The 16,111-nt window shown below is 24.1% G+C and overlaps 3 protein-coding genes across 3 annotated transcripts; 2 read left to right on the top strand and 1 right to left on the bottom strand.

Annotated features, from left to right (window-relative positions):
* The first annotated feature begins 170 nt into the window (after nt 1–170).
* Nucleotides 171–2,545, top strand: LOC122497954 (5-hydroxyisourate hydrolase-like). Its single transcript, XM_043605393.1, has 3 exons — nt 171–681; nt 1,221–1,345; nt 2,202–2,545. Exons 1-3 carry the CDS (start codon nt 679–681, stop codon nt 2,425–2,427), a joined length of 354 nt encoding a protein of 117 aa, XP_043461328.1. The 5' UTR covers nt 171–678; the 3' UTR covers nt 2,428–2,545.
* Nucleotides 2,546–2,585: 40 nt separating this feature from the next.
* LOC122497952 (N66 matrix protein-like) lies at nt 2,586–9,512 on the bottom strand. The gene is made up of 3 exons (XM_043605390.1): nt 9,224–9,512; nt 5,726–6,006; nt 2,586–3,072 (listed from the first exon to the last, which is right to left on the bottom strand). Exons 1-3 carry the CDS (start codon nt 9,263–9,265, stop codon nt 2,721–2,723), a joined length of 675 nt encoding a protein of 224 aa, XP_043461325.1. The 5' UTR covers nt 9,266–9,512; the 3' UTR covers nt 2,586–2,720.
* Nucleotides 9,332–13,635, top strand: LOC122497953. The gene is made up of 2 exons (XM_043605392.1): nt 9,332–9,559; nt 12,306–13,635. Exons 1-2 carry the CDS (start codon nt 9,332–9,334, stop codon nt 12,396–12,398), a joined length of 321 nt encoding a protein of 106 aa, XP_043461327.1. The 3' UTR covers nt 12,399–13,635.
* The last annotated feature ends 2,476 nt before the right edge of the window (nt 13,636–16,111 follow it).

The raw sequence follows: 16,111 nt of genomic DNA, 5'->3' as shown, positions 1-16,111 counted from the left end.
TTATTCAAATGATGTAAAATAATAAATAAATCTTCTGATTTATTAAAAAACTTTCTTTTTTTTAATTTTTAAATTGATTCTTAGTGTGAAAAACTGGACATAAATATAAATAAATGGGAATTTTTACGTTTTAAATAATATTTTTTTGATACAATTTTTGTCGCAGAATGGAAAAAATTTAATGAAGGAATTGAAAAAATAATTGGGAAAGAAAATTTGATAATACTTATGCGGAAAAAAAATTTTATTACCTTTTTTTCAGAAACTTTTTTAAACACTAGGTAGTGAAAATGATATTTCATTTTTCTGTCAATTCTTTCTTTTTAGACAATTTTATTCAACTTTATTATTTTTTGAAATAATTTTGAAATAATTTGAAATCTTTTTGATCTTGAATTTTGAATTTGAATTTTGAAAAAGATTCCAAGAAAGTAATTAAGTATAGTTGACTTTTTAAGTTATTTAGAGCAAAAAGTAAGAATATTTTTTCTATTTTTTATTCATTGTAGAAAATTGTTTTGAAAGATTTTGTGATAAATATTATCAGTGATAGTGACGTAATAGTAACGTGACTACTCTACGTTCTTCATACTTAGTTTTCACGCCATTCTGTTTAGAGAAACGAGTAGAATCATTCGTATTTCTATCTGACACAAAGTGAATTTTTTCCGTGTTAAAATGGTTAGTTTACAATGCGAATTTATAAAGCAACTTATATTTATCATTATTCAAGTAATTTGTATTACAATGAATAATTCATCGCTAATTGTTTACACGTATATCTCAATTTTAAGTGTCGGTCTCAACAAATAATATTACAAAATTATTACAAGAGTGTAATGTAAAGTGACAAAAAAACGAAAAATTTATTTTCATTTCAATCTTTTCGTTTTTGGATTTTCTATATTAAACTCGCATATTAATATAAAAATTAAAATTAAGTAATTATAGTTATAATTTATAATTGTTTACACAAAAAAGTAATTTTCAGCAATAATTATATATTATAAATTTTATCATAAATAATTTAAAATTAAAATACAATAATTGTAATATAATTACATTATATTGATAAGATTAGATGTTAAATATATTTGTAAATTTTGCGTAGTATATATAAAAAAAATTGTATTTTCATTAAGGAATAAATAGAGGATTTTTCTAGAAGAATTTTATTTGTTTATGTACCTATAGTGTGACTCATGAACAATGATTTGTAGAATGTCCCTCAGAAGTCACCGATCACTTGCCATGTGCTTGACACAAGCGTAGGAAAACCAGCTGCAAATGTGCCAGTGACTTTGTACAAATCTGTCGGCGGGGAATGGTCTTCAATGAATAGAAGGTAAATTTTTATTTGTCGACAAAATAAATTTAATCAAACAAATTGTTAAATTTCTTTATTTTTCAATTTTTTTTCTTAACAATTTTCTTACTTGTCAATTTTTTTACTTTCGAATTTTCTTACTTATCAATTTCTTTACTTTTCAATTTTCTTACCATTTAATTTCTTTACTTTTCAATTTTTTTCCCAGCAATTTTCTTACTTATCAATTTTTTTACTTTTCAATTTGTTTTCCTAGCAATTTTCTTACTTATCAATTTTTTGACTTTTCAATTTTTTAACTTTTTATATTTGTTTCTGAGCAATTTTTCCACCTTTCAATTTTTTTCTTAACAATTTATTTACTTATCAATTTTTTAACTTTTCAATTTCTTTACTTTACAATTTTTCTACTTAACAATCATCTTATTTTTTCAGGTTTTTACTTATAAATTTTTTTGCTTGTCAATTATTTACTTGACACTTTTTTTTATTTCAATTTTTTTTCTTAATAATTTTTTTATTTATCAAATTTCTTAATTTTTAATTTTTTTTACTAAAGAATTTTCTTATTTTTCAGTTTTTTACTTGATAATTTTCTTACTTATCAATTTTCTTACTTCTTAATTTTTCAACTTTTCAATTATTCCACTTAACAATTGGGATTAATAATCATTCGCACTAATCGAAAATTGTAACTAATCAAAACTATTTTATTCAAATAGATGCGATTAATTTTGAAATTAGTGAATTCAATCTATTTATTTATAAATTGATAATTTATTTTAGAATTTGCAAATTAGATAATAAATAGAAATAATTACAAATTAGAAATTGTATTTCTATTTTTAATTAATTGAATTCGTTTTTTTTTCAGAATGACAAATGAAGACGGTCGTTGCAATAATCTCGTGGAAGTGGAAAATTTCACCGCTGGACGATACAAAGTTCACTTTTTGACCTCACAATATTTTGAGTCAATCAACACGAAATCAATGTATCCTTTTGTTGAAATCGTCTTCGATTTTGACGATTCCTCAGATCACTATCATATCCCATTACTTCTCAGTCCCTTTGGCTACTCGACGTATCGGGGATCTTAATTTTGTTTAACTTTTTATTTTCTTTTATTTATAATAATTCCGGAAAAATTCTTTTATATTTATACTTTATAGTTAAGTGTTAAAAATTAAACGTTTGACGACTTATGGAATTTGGAAAATAAAGTTAAGAAAAAAAATTTTAAAAAGTACCTAAAAGAATAATTTTAATAATTTTCCTAATTACGAAATTTAAATGATATGAAAATGATAATTCAGGGAAAAAATTGAAAAAAAGAAAAATAAATTCAGGTAAAGAATTTTATTGATAATTTTCAGTGATGCGTTGAGATAATTTAACTAGGTGGGAGATAAGTTCTGTCTTCCTTTTTTCCATTTCCTTTACCGTTTCCAGTTTTACCGTTTCCCGTTTTTCCATTTCCAGTTTTTCCATTACCAGTTTTTCCATTTCCCGTTTTACCATTTCCATTTTTATTCGGTGGTAAATAAGTACTGCCTCCGGGTCCAGCTCCCCCTTTATTTGGTCCTCCTCCACCTCCTCCACCTCCGCTGCCTCCTTTATTTGTTCCTGAACCTCCTCCTCCTCCTCCTTTGTTCCCACCTCCTCCTGATCCTTTTCCTCCACTACCAGGCGATCCCGTTCCAATTTTGAAACTAGCCCGATTTCCGTTTTCATCTGCTTTAAACCTGCGTTTAGAAAAATATTGCACTAATTAACACTGGATTTTAAAACCGAAAAAATTGCAACTTCTCGTTCGATTTTCGTATATTTTATTCACTTTTCCAGATTATTGAGTTCTCTCGCACTTTGTATCGCAATCTCTTTTTTAAGGTCAAGGTCAAAGCAGAAAAAACGAAAAAAATTTCAATTTTAATAAACAATTGATAATTGTGAATTAAATTAAATGTTTGTTGAAACATTTTTTACAGGGTTGCCACAGGTCAGGGAAGTCAGGGAAAAGTCAGGGATTTTTATTAAAGTACTGGGAAAAATTAAATTTTTAGAATTAATAAGAAAATTCTGAATTTTTGTGTCTTTTTTTAAAAAACTTTAATTTCAATTTTGTTGAAATTAGTTTCAATTTTAAAAATTTTAACGCAATTATTTGAAAGAATTCAATTATCTTAATAAATATTAAACTTCTTTCCCAAAATTCAATTATATTCAAAAATGTTTAAAAAATTCTCGTCAACATTTTAATTATCTTTATAAATATGTAGCAAAATTCATTGTAAAATTCAATTATTTTCATAAATAACTATATTCATCACAAGAATTCAACTATTTTCCAAATTAATAAAATTCTTCGACAAAATTCAATTGTTTTCAGGAATTTTGATAAAATTCATTGCAAAATTCAATTACTTTCATAAATAATAGTATTCGTCACAAGAATTCAATTATTTTTAAAAGTAATAAAATTCAATTATTCTGAAAAATTTTAATAAAATTCATGGCAAAATATCAATTATTTAAAAAAAATTTTTATTAACTCAATGATTTTTCAATATTCTACTATTTTAATAAAGTTTCCCAAAAGAATTGAATTATTAAACAAAAATTTCGACAATATTTAACACGAACATTCAATTATTTTTTAAGCAAATAAAAATTTTACAGGAATTGAATTATTAAAAATAGAATTTGCATACATTATTTAAAAAAAAAAAAATTGTTTGAAACTTTTTTTTATAAAATTCTTTGCAATAATTTAATTATTTTCATATAAATAATAAAATTCATTGGAGAATTTTAATGATTTTGATTAAAATTTCAATCGAATTCCTTAAAAACTGTAATTATTTTTAAAATGTTATTAAAATTCGTCGAAAGAATTGAATTATTTAAAAATTTGTTGATAGAATTATGTATAAGAATTCAAATTTAAGAAACATTTAATTATTCAATAAATTATTTATTTTTGCATTTAAATAATTGAATTCTGGTAGAAATTTCTTATAAAAATTGATTTAAAAATGAATTTCAGTTAAAATTTGAGATTAATAATTGAATATTAAAAGCAACATAGCGTGAATTTTTAGAAATAATTGAATTTTGAAAAGCTTTTATTTTCAAAATTGGAAAAATTTTAATTTTTTTCAAAAATGTTCTCCAGTTCAATGATTTTCAATATCTACTATTTTAATAAAATTGTCTAAAAAAATGAAATTATTTACAATAAATTTTAATAAAATAAATTCAATTATATTCATAAATAATAAAAATTTCATAGGAATTCAATTACTATTTAGAATTTTTTTTAAAATTTCTTAGCAATAATTTAATTATTTTTATAAATAATACAATTTTTGCAAGGATTCAATTATTATCTTAAATAAGAAAATTCTTTTTAGGAATTGAATTATTTTCATAAATAATAAAGCTCATTTCAGAATTTTAATTATTTTTAATAAAATTTCAATGAAATTCCTTGAAAACAGTAATTACTTTTAAAAATGTTATTAAAATTCGTCGAAAGAATTCAGTTATTTAAAAATTTGTTGATAGAATTTTATGTATAAGAATTCAATTTTAAGAAACATTTAATTATGCACTAAATTATCTAGGTTTGTTTTTAAATAATTGAATTCTCATAGAATTTTCTAATAATAATTGATTTATAAATGAATTTCAGTTAGTTTTAGATAATAATTGAATTTTGGAGGAGTTAAAATAAATAAAAATAAATAATTGCAATTTTTTAGAAATAATTGAATTTTATTCAAGTTTTAAATTAAAATCTTTGAAAATTTGAATTTTTCATACTTTTAATTAAAAATTCTATGGAACTAATTTTATTTTCAAATAGCTTAATTGCAATTTTTTAAAATTACTTCATGTTTTTATTTTTTAATGTATATTTAAAAAATTATTAAAACTTGATTTAAAGTAGAATTTTATTTTAAATTTTTAGAAAATAATTTGAATTGAATATTTGTTATATTCATATTCATATTCTTTCAAGTTATTGAATTTGAAAGTTAAATTTGAAGTTATTGATATTTTCGAATAATTTTACAATTAAAGAAATTCTTAAATAAATGTACCTAATAGAACATTTTTTTTGAGTATTATTTAATCATTTTTAGAGTGAATCAGAATATTCTTTAGGGTCAGGGAAAAAGACAAAATTTTGTAAATAAATAATTATTTATTAACGAGGGGCTTAATAATTATTTATTACCTAATTATGAATTAAATTATAAACTAAAAATAATTCTTTTTGTCACGTTTTAGAGTTGATAAAAATGAATTTTTTTCTTCCACGACCCCGTGAAAGAAGGGCGAATGTTTGCGAGTAAAAAAGAAAGAAAGTGGTTCTTGGAAGTGGAAACTCACTTGACGGAGACGGGAAGACCTTCGGGACTGTTGTACCCTAAACTTCCCTCAACAACGATAATTGTTTCGTCCCCCACTTTTTTGAATGAAGTGACTTCTTCCCGTTGCACTCCATCGACGGCATTGTTTCCTGCTGGCGGCTGACTAGCGGGAACTCGAGCTTTGCCAGCTAGTGGCAATGGAAGCGCCAGACCCCCGGATCCTCTCGCGAATGGTGGTGCTTTTTGAGTTGGCGACAATACATCCGCCGAGCTGCGAGTTAAGATCAAAGAACACAGCACCTAAATATTACGCTCGAATTATTTCACTTTTTTAAAAAAAACAAGACCTTCTCACAGGCTTCGCACTCATCTACTAAAACCTAGTACTATTTACTACTTTTTTTTACAATTTACTACTATTTGGATACTTTTTTTAGATCTATGACACTAAAAGCTACTTTTTTTTATTTTTTGAAGGAAATTTGCATCACTTTAAATTCGCTAATAGCTGGAATAAAAAAAAATTTCTAAAAATTGTAATAAAATTCTTTAAAACTATTCAACTATTATTCTCAAAAACTTTTCGAAAATCAATGATTTTTAATATCTATACAATTTTAATAAAATACCACAAAAGATTTTTGATAAAATTCTTCGCAAACATTCAATATTTTTATAAGTAATAACATTTTCACAGGTATTGAATTCTTTAAAATATTTCGTAAAATTTTACGGAAAAAAACAATTCAAAAACTTTTTATAAAATTCTACGGCAGGTATTCAATTATTTTTACGAGCAATAACATTTTTCACGAAAATTCAATTATTTAAAAAGAATTAAATATAACTCTTCGCAAGAATTCAATTATTTTCATAAATAATAAAATTCTTCTCAGAAATTCAAGTATTTTTTAAAAAATTGATAAATTCTTGAATTCTTGAATTCTTCACAATTATTCAATTATTTTCCCAAATAATACAATTCTTCACGAGAATTCAATTATTTAAAAAGAATTAAACAAAATTCTTTTCAAAAATTCAATTATTTTCAGAAATAATAAAATTCTTTTGAAAAATTCAATTATTTTCATAAATAATAAAATTCTTTTCAATAATTCAATTATTTTCATAAATATTAAAATTCTTCTCAGAAATTCAATTAAACAAAATTCTTCTCAAAAATTAAATTATTTTTTATAAAATTGATAAATTCTTTATAAGAATTAAATTTTGAGAAACATTTAATTATTCAATATATTATTTATTTTTGTATTTAAATAGTTGAATTTCAGTTGTACTTTCTAATAAGAATTGATTTAAAAACGAATTTCAGTTGAAATTTTAGTTAATAATTGAATATTAAAAGCGTTATAATACGATTTTTTTAGAAATAACTAAATTTAAAAATATTATTCAATTGAAATCGTTGAAAATTTTAATTGTTTATAAAACTGTAATAACATTAAAATTTTTACTTTGAAAAATTATTAATTTATTTTCTTAATTCCTGTGAATAATTTAAATTAAATTTTATTAAATAATTTTATTTGTTTACTTTTAAAAATTACTTTTAAATACAATTGTATTTTTTAAGATAAAACTTTGAAAAATAATTGAATGGTTGGGGTACAGTTTTTCTAAAACGTATTTCCTCATTTTTTATTTTTAAAAAATTTTTGAATTCTTCAAAAATTTAGAATTAAAATTCTCAGCAGGATTAGAATGAAAATAATTATTTTTGATTGAAATCATGAAACAGTCAGGAAAATACTGAATCAAATTTTTGTGAATCGACTAATAGTTATTTTCGTAACAAGGGCGCAAAATAGGTGATTGCGACGATGGCGAAATGAAGGGACCGAGGGGATACAATTTCGCGCCCGAGGCGAAGCCGAGGGAGCGAAAGTGTCCCCGAGGTCCCGAAATTTCGCCCAAGTCGTAATCACCTTTGCGCCCATGATGCGAACATAATTTTTTGTCCTAACTGCATGGAAAGTATGGCATTGAGGGCACGCACGATTAAACTCTCATATTAGTTAAAAATTAAGCTCTATATAAATATTATATCGAATGAAGTCTTTAATGATAGAAGTTTTAAAATAGAAATAAAAAACAATGTATTCTGGAAACATAGTATTTATTTAGAACGTAGTAATTAATAATTGAACAAAACTGAAACAGGAACTTTTAAAATTGACAATTTTGATAAACGAAATGGAAACAAAACCAAATATCTCATTATTTTTTTTAGAGAAAAAAAAAATTGCAAATTTTTATAGACAAAATAAAACAAGTTGAAAATGTTTGCAGTTTTATAGTCAACATAAAAAGAAAGTCGAAAATGTCGCATTTTAATGAAGAAAATCAAATAATTAACAAGCGGGCGGTAAAGTATTTTCCGCCCGCTCGGAGGTAGGGGAAGCGGGCGGAAAATACTTTACCGCCCGCTGACGTCATACAAGCGGGCTCAAAATACTTTTCCGCCCGCTTCCTCCACTCCCGGGCGTAATGTGTTACTTTGCGCCCGCCTTAAGTGCCCGAAATGACATACTTTTCGTGCAGGTAGGACAAAAAACAATTTTCTTTTTATTCGTTAAAATTAATTTTCAATAGCTACTTTTTTTAGTATTAAAGCTACTTTTTGATACTTATTTTAAATTAATTATTGAGTGTGAAACCTGTTCTCATTTTTTATGAGAAAGTAAAAATTAAATTTTTTTTAAGTTGACTTTTAATTAATTAAAATTTGAAAAGAAAACTATTATTCAACTTTAATTAATAATCTTTTGATTTGGTATCAGAATTTAATTGCATAATTGAAACAAACTAAATTGTTATTCAATATCACAATTTAAATGAATAATTGAAAAAAAACTAAATTATAATTTACTATCAAAATTTATTTAATTAATTAATTAATAAAAGCTAAGTTGGAAAAAATTTAGTTTTTTTTCAATTATTCAATTAAATTATGAAAACCAATTGACAATTTGAAATATTTATAATTGAAAGAATTATTTTATCAAGGGAAAATTGTCTATTGTTAAATTGACAATTTTCTCTTAGTAAAATAATTCTCTCCACGATGGGAATTTTTTTTCAACTTTTTGACAAATAATCAAATTTGACAAGAAAGAATTATTTTTTCAAGTTTTTAATTAATACCGAATATTTTCAATTCGAAAAAAATTCAATTACGTTCAAAACAACAGAATAGAAAAATTTATAATAACAATTGAAATGTGAATTTAAAAAATCGAAAATTAAATAAATAAATAAAAATCACATATTATTAAATTATTATTTACTTATTTATTTATTAAATTAATGTTTACTTATTTATTCAGTTATATTAATATATAATAATAATATCAAAAAATTTCTTATAATTTTCTTTTTCATTTTTAAAGGTCTCGCAAGTCACCACCAAACACGAACGAATTAAAAAAAAAATGCACTGATCATTGAAAATTGATGATTCGAGGATAAAAGTGGCAAAAAAACATGAAAAACAAACCGTGTATTTGAAAATGAAACGAAATATTGGAGATCGTAGCATTGTGTGAGCACTTAAATTATTTTTTTAAAATACATAACACATAACTTAAAAGAAGGGAAAAGGATTATGTTTACACTTGGACAATCATCGCGCGATTCGAATGCAATTCTTGAAGAATCTGCCGTTCGGGATTCACGATCTTTTATATATATAGTGTACCGTTTATGTGGACATTTTGCCCCCCTTCGGCACTTTTATTATGGAATAAGGAGGATCGACAGGTCACGAATACACGATACACATGTGTATACATATACACCCTTTGAATCTCACGATCACTATAAATTATACTCGGTGAGTTCCCGCTTATTTTTTCTAACTGTCTTCATTTTGTATATAGTTTTGATCAAATTAGGAAATTGAAATTAATTTTTGACAAAAAGTTGAAGATTTTTTTATTTTGCCAAAAGTTTAAGGTAATTTTATTGCTTGTAATATTGCTTGCCAATTATCTGTTTCTTCTTTTGGACAAATTCGGAGTAATTTTGTTTGCTTCTTTCTCCCTCATTTTCAACTGCATTTAAATTTGGAGCAATTATAAAATTTACTTCTGTTTCTAAATTATTTTTCTAATAACATTAATTTCGATTTTTTATTCATTGGCTTTAATTTCAAATTTCGAAATTTCTCATTTTAATTTGATTTTCTTTGGAATTTATCATTCTTATCTCAAATTTGGAACTTATTATACCTAATTCGCTTCTGTTTTTAAATTATTGTTTCGATTTTTAGTTCATTGTCTTTAATTTCAAATTTCGAATTCAAACAAACCCCTTTAATTTGATTTTATTTATAATTTTCGACTGAATTTAAATTTGTTTTCGATTTTTGACATTCGACAATTTTTATATTTTACTCTAAAATATTTCTTATTTGAATCATAATTTTATTTTTTATTATAAATCGTTTCTGTTTTTAAAATATTTTTGTATCTCTTCGATTTTTAATTAATTGTCTTTAATTTTAAATTTCGATTTGAATCCAATTTTTCCTATGAATTTGATTTTATTTATAATTTTCGACTGAATTTAAATTTGTTTTCGATTTTTGACATTCGACAATTTTTATATTTTACTCTAAAATATTTCTTATTTGAATCATAATTTTATTTTTTATTATAAATCGTTTCTGTTTTTAAAATATTTTTGTATCTCTTCGATTTTTAATTAATTGTCTTTAATTTTAAATTTCGATTTGAATCCAATTTTTCCTATGAATTTGATTTTATTTATAATTTTCGACTGAATTTAAATTTGTTTTCGATTTTTGACATTCGACAATTTTTATATTTTATTCTAAAATATTTCTTACTTCTAATTTCCGACTGATTATGTATCTAAATTATTTTTATATCGTTTCGATTTTCAATTAACTATTTAAAATTTTTAATTTCAATTTCAATCGAATTTCCCTTTTAAATTGATTTTATTTCTAATTTCCGACTGAATTTAAATTCAGCTGCGAATTTTTCTATTCGAAAATTTTGATATTTTATTGTAAAATAATTTTTATTTATAATTTCAAACTGATTATAATTCGATTCTGTTTCTAAATTATTTTTGTTTTGTTTCGAATTTCAGTTAAACTCCAAATCCGGAGTTAAATTTAGTGGCATTTTTTATTTCGATTTTTCCACAAATAAAAATTTGTTTTTGAGTTTAATTAATATTGGTCTCCGTATCTAAATTGGATTTCATTCCTAATTTCCTATTCAATTTGAATCCACTTCCGTTTTTAAATTATTTTAGTTATAACATTTCTAATTTTTCATTTAGATTTGAATTTTCAAATTTCTTCTTGTTTTTAATTTTGTTTTTATCCTCAAATTTAAATTCCTCGCAAATTAATTCTTTCTGGTTACTGCATTTTTTTTAATTACCAAACTAATTTGCCTAATTGCTTAGTTTCAAAATTCGCTTCCGTTTTCTTCTTCTTTTCTCAGATTTTCAAATTTTCATCATCAATTCTAATTTTGTTATTTAAATTCGAATTTTATTTTCCTTCTTTAGAAATTTCGTTTCTATATTCGAATTTGGATTGTTCACAAATTAATTTCTCGTCGTTTAGTTTTGCTTAGTTTTGAAATTTATTTCCGTTTTCTTCTGATTTTCAAATTTTCTGTAACAATTTCAATTCTGCTATTTTATTGAATTGATGTGATTTTTATTTTTCAGAATTAAAAAGAACAAAATTACAACAAATTTGGCTAGAGTCGCAAGTACATTGAACTCAGAAATTTCAAAACCAAGCAAAATTTATTTGGTAATTAGAAAAAATTTTAAAACTACGAGGAATTAATTCGGAAAGAATCCAAATTCAAAGAGAGAGACGAAATTTCAAAACTAAGCAAATTTACTTGATGTTAAAAAAAAAATGTAGAAACCACTTAGAATCAATTTGATAAGAAACCAAAGTCTAAAATAGGGACATAATCTAAACAAATTTATTTGTTGATTAAAAAAAATGTAGAAACCACCAAGGAATTAATTTGACAAAATTTAAATTCGAAAAAAAAGATGAAATTTCAAAACTATGCAAATTTATTTGGTGATTAAAATAAAAATTTAGAAACCATAAGGAATTAATTTTGAGAAGAATCCAAATTCGAAGAGAGACGAAATTTCAAAACTAAGCAAATTTATTCGATGATAAAATTTTTTTTTAAAACCCCTAGGAATTAATTTGAGAAAAATCCAAATACGAAGATAGAGACGAAATTTCAAATCTAAGGAAATTTATTTGTTGATTTAAAAAAAATTCCAAATCCAAATTTGACAAGAACCGAATTTAAAGATAGAGGCGAAATTTCAAAAAAACGAAATTCAAATTTAAACTAAAAATTCGAAATGAATGATTCAATTTTAAAAATCGAAAGAAAGGCGAAAAAACTTGAAAATTAAGCAAATAGGAAAATTTAGAGAGGAAGGAAAGTAGAAGAATCCTGGCGAACAACTTAATAAAAGTTGATAAAAGATCGTCGGATCCTGATTGGTACAAATTGTCCACATGAATGAATGAATGTTTTTTTTAATTTATTCAGGTCCTGAATCGCCCGATTGCATATAAACCCCCCTTTCATCCATATATGGTGGCAATTATTTGCTGCGACGCGTTGACAGATGAAAATTTATAGACTCCCAATGAAGAGAATCGTCAAAGGCCACCGGCGTCACGAATGATCCGATCATTGGATCATGGTACACAATATGATCTCTTGAACCTTTAATAGGATGCGTTTTCTTTTGCAAAACTAAATAAATATATATGTATATATTTAATCCCGTATTTCTCGTGTTCTATTCTCTCCCCCTTTTCTCTCTCTCTCTCTCTCTTTCTTCTCTTTTCTCTTTTTTCTCATCTCTAGTTCATGAATGTGTGGAACTTTGCTGACATTTGTGTCCTTTACCGAACCCACATTCCAAGATCGACGGTAGCGATGCCGACATCATCCGCCGATTCGCTATTTCTACGAAGGGCACGAAAATTTTTTTCGAAGTTCATTTATATGGTTCTTAAACCATTTGCCCGATTACACAAGAATAAGCATTTCACGATCATCATCATCTTTTTTTTTTACCATAATGCCGTGTTCTCATTTTCCAAAAATAAATCTTTCGTATTTTGATTCTATATAATCGAACTCTTATGATTTAATCTCTCGTGTGAGAAATAAGGCATGTAGGTACTTTTAATTGCATCATTTTCATTTAATGTCTTATTCGCCTTGTTTGATTTGTGAGTGTTAACACATTCACTCTTCTCACCTATATTATATATACAAAAACAGATTGAGAATAATAATTGTCATGATTTTTTTCACTCATTTTCTGTGAGAAATTCTTCTCTTCTTAGGATTGTCTGATAGAGAATCAATTATTGTAAATTATATATACAATTGCGCTAATGTGACATTTGAATCACGAGGAATTTTCCTGTTTTTTCGAAAACTTTTTTCGAAAACGAGAAAGAACAAATCGAAAAAGAATTTTTTTGAAATTATTTTTTTTTATTATTTTTCTTTTTTTTTTTTTTGAGGAAGTTCGATTTTTGAGGTAAATTTTACATAATTAGTGAATAAATTCACAAAAATGTATTCTTTGGATTTCTAAAGAAGTTTTCTAGCTTTTCGAGATGATAAATATGATTTAAACAATTTTATATAAAATTACATAAGTGCTAATAAAAATTTACTCTAGATTTACAATTTCTATTTATTGTCATATAATGGAAGATTAAAAGTTGCACTTTGCGAGATTTCTTTTTAAAGGAATCAGTCTTCATTTTTCTGACTAATATAATATTTCATCTTTGTAGCACTAGTTTAAGAAATTATCAATTTTTTTTCATTTCTAAATTTTATCCTCAAAAAAATTTTTGTATCTTCAAAAAAATTTGTCGAATGAAAAATTTTATTATTATTATTTTGAAGAATTTTTCCGTTGAAAAAAATTGTTGTTAGATTTAAAATTAAAAATGCTAAGAATTATTATTGTTAATCAATTTTTTTATATGACAATTCATTTCTTTATTTTTCTAACTAATTTCAGTGTTAATTTTTGAATATTTTATTTTTTATAATCTTATTAAAAAATGATTTGAAATTATTTAGAAAAATAAATAATTAAATTATCAAATAAAAAAATTAAATAATTGAATTTTGAACTAAAAAAAATTGAATAACAATAGGTTTTTAGCATTTTTAATCTAAAAACAATTTTTTTCAAAAGAATACTTCTTCAAAAATATTAAAAATCAAATTTTTCATTCGGCAATTTTTTTTGTGGATTTTCTACAAAAATTACGCAGGAATTTTTTTTTTTTATATTACTGCTTTATTTATTGTGTTAGGTAATATTTATTTTTTTTAAATTTGATTTATTAATTTGTTTATTCAATTATTTATTTATTCACCAATAATTTACTATAATTAATTCAGTAAATTTTCAAATTTTAATTTGTAAATTTCATTTAATTTTCGACTAATTGATAACCGTTGATTTTTCGCCAATTTGAAAAAAATTGACATTTTGAAAAAAATACTTTAGGATTCGAAAATCTATTTACAATTAAATTTTTTTTCTATAAATATTATAGATTTTTTATCAATGTTTCCCAATATTTTATTTCTTTTCGAGTTCTTTGAGTTTCAAAGATTCCTTTTATTCCCCCACGACGAGGGGAATAAGGAATGAAATTAAGTCCTCGCTTGATTTATTGATTCGTGATTCCTTTTAGATTAGTCGCAACATGAAACAAAGGAATTTACTTCTTCACAAGTTTACCAGTAAAGTGTCTTTTAAGTGCCCATTCATTAACCGGTGACAATGAAGTATTTCTTTATTTTCAATATGTTACTAATTCACTGCTGTCTTCTTTTCCACATTGTATTCCTCGCGATGATCTTTAAACAGTTCTCTTTATAGAAATAGAAAAAAGAAATTATATTTTAAAGAATTCTTTTCCTTTTCTTTTCTCTTTATAGAAACAGAAAAAAGAAACGATTTTTTAGTTCTTTTCTTTTATCCTTAAAAAAAATAGAAAAAATGATCAGAGTTTTTTCCTTAAAGAAATAGAAAAAAGAAATTATTTTTTAGTTCTTTTCCTTTTCTTTTCTCTTTAGAAATTTCTTTTCTTTTTATCCTTCTCTTTAAAGAAAAAGGAAAAATGAGTGACAATTCAAGTGGGTGTTTAGAAATAACATTGAAACGTAAAGAATTTTTTTTTAACAAGACATTTAATGTTCGTTTAATATCTGTAAGCTCAGCAGAGTCAACAGTTTTGCGTGGGACAGATGTTACAAGATTGATTTTTTTTTCGTGCATGCGAGTATCCTACCGTTCGTCCGCGGGAACTTAAATTCTAAAAATTAATACAAATCATCTTCATCATACTTTTAAATCATCCTCTCCCTCTCTCTCTCACTATCAAACGCTGATCGTCGGCTAAATAAATACATGTCATGATTTAACGAGGACTTATTACGAGGACGTATGCACCTGTTTTTTCATTTTTTCTTCTCTTTCTCTCTCTCTTTTTCTTTTTTCCTTAAAAAAAAGAACGAAACTGACTAATAACAAAAAAACATCTATTTTTTTCATATTTTTTTTTGTTTAAAAAGTTGAAAATCTAACATCGACGTTTTTTTTGTAAATAGAATATAATGCAGATATTGGCGGTAAAAAAATGTTTGATTTTTTTTCTGGATTCTCGTGCTAAAATTCCTTTCGCGATAAGTTGCTTCGTATAAAAAACACAGAGTCATCGAAGATTCGAAAAATGCAAATCGAGCCGATCGAACTTTAAATCCCTAAGTTTAGCGTGAAAAACTTGGGCAAGCGCGGTTTTTTTTATAATCTTTCCCTTCACAATCGGAGGGAAAGTGACTATTATTAATTAATACGCAATTCTTTTCGTTAATATCTTCTCGTTTATTTGCCTTAAAATCAATTAAAATCATGTAAAATAAATTAAAATCGATTAAAATTAATTTTTTCCTATTAATTAATATTGTAATTCTTTCTTTCGAAATTTTCGTTTGAAATTATTTTATTCGAAATTATTTCTTTTCTACCTAATTCCAATGTCATTCCGTTTAAGGAATTTTTTAATTCATTTGTTTTGATAATTGATTTCAAAGATTTGAAACAATTTTTGATTAAAAAAATAAAATATAAATAATTTGTAAAGATTAAAAATATATTTTAAGTCTAGATATCTAAGAGTCTAAAATTCTTGCGAACTATAAATTTTTACACAAATACAATTTTTCTTAAATTTAATTCGATTAATAAATAATTAAGAAGTTTACATTTTTTGATAATAAATTTTAAAAACCTTTACTTTTCA

Source organism: Leptopilina heterotoma, unplaced genomic scaffold (assembly GCF_015476425.1).
Source record: "Leptopilina heterotoma isolate Lh14 unplaced genomic scaffold, ASM1547642v1 Lhet_14, whole genome shotgun sequence".
Lineage (NCBI taxonomy): Eukaryota > Metazoa > Arthropoda > Insecta > Hymenoptera > Figitidae > Leptopilina > Leptopilina heterotoma.
Note: the sequence above shows the minus strand (reverse complement) of the source record. Positions and strands in the feature narration are given on the sequence as shown.

What these genes read in the sequence shown, in the direction of transcription:
- LOC122497954 (XM_043605393.1), top strand. An exon ending in TGGTCTTCAATGAATAGAAG is followed by an intron (nt 1,346 to 2,201) that starts GTAAATTTTTAT and finishes TTTTTTTTTCAG; the next exon opens with AATGACAAATGAAGACGGTC.
- LOC122497953 (XM_043605392.1), top strand. Translation starts at nt 9,332, where the DNA reads ATGTTTACACTTGGACAATCATCGCGCGATTCGAATGCAATTCTTGAA. An exon ending in ATCACTATAAATTATACTCG is followed by an intron (nt 9,560 to 12,305) that starts GTGAGTTCCCGC and finishes TAATTTATTCAG; the next exon opens with GTCCTGAATCGCCCGATTGC.
- LOC122497952 (XM_043605390.1), bottom strand. Translation starts at nt 9,265, where the DNA reads ATGCTACGATCTCCAATATTTCGTTTCATTTTCAAATACACG. An exon ending in GTTTCATTTTCAAATACACG is followed by an intron (nt 6,007 to 9,223) that starts GTTTGTTTTTCA and finishes CGTAATATTTAG; the next exon opens with GTGCTGTGTTCTTTGATCTT. An exon ending in GGTCTTCCCGTCTCCGTCAA is followed by an intron (nt 3,073 to 5,725) that starts GTGAGTTTCCAC and finishes TTCTAAACGCAG; the next exon opens with GTTTAAAGCAGATGAAAACG.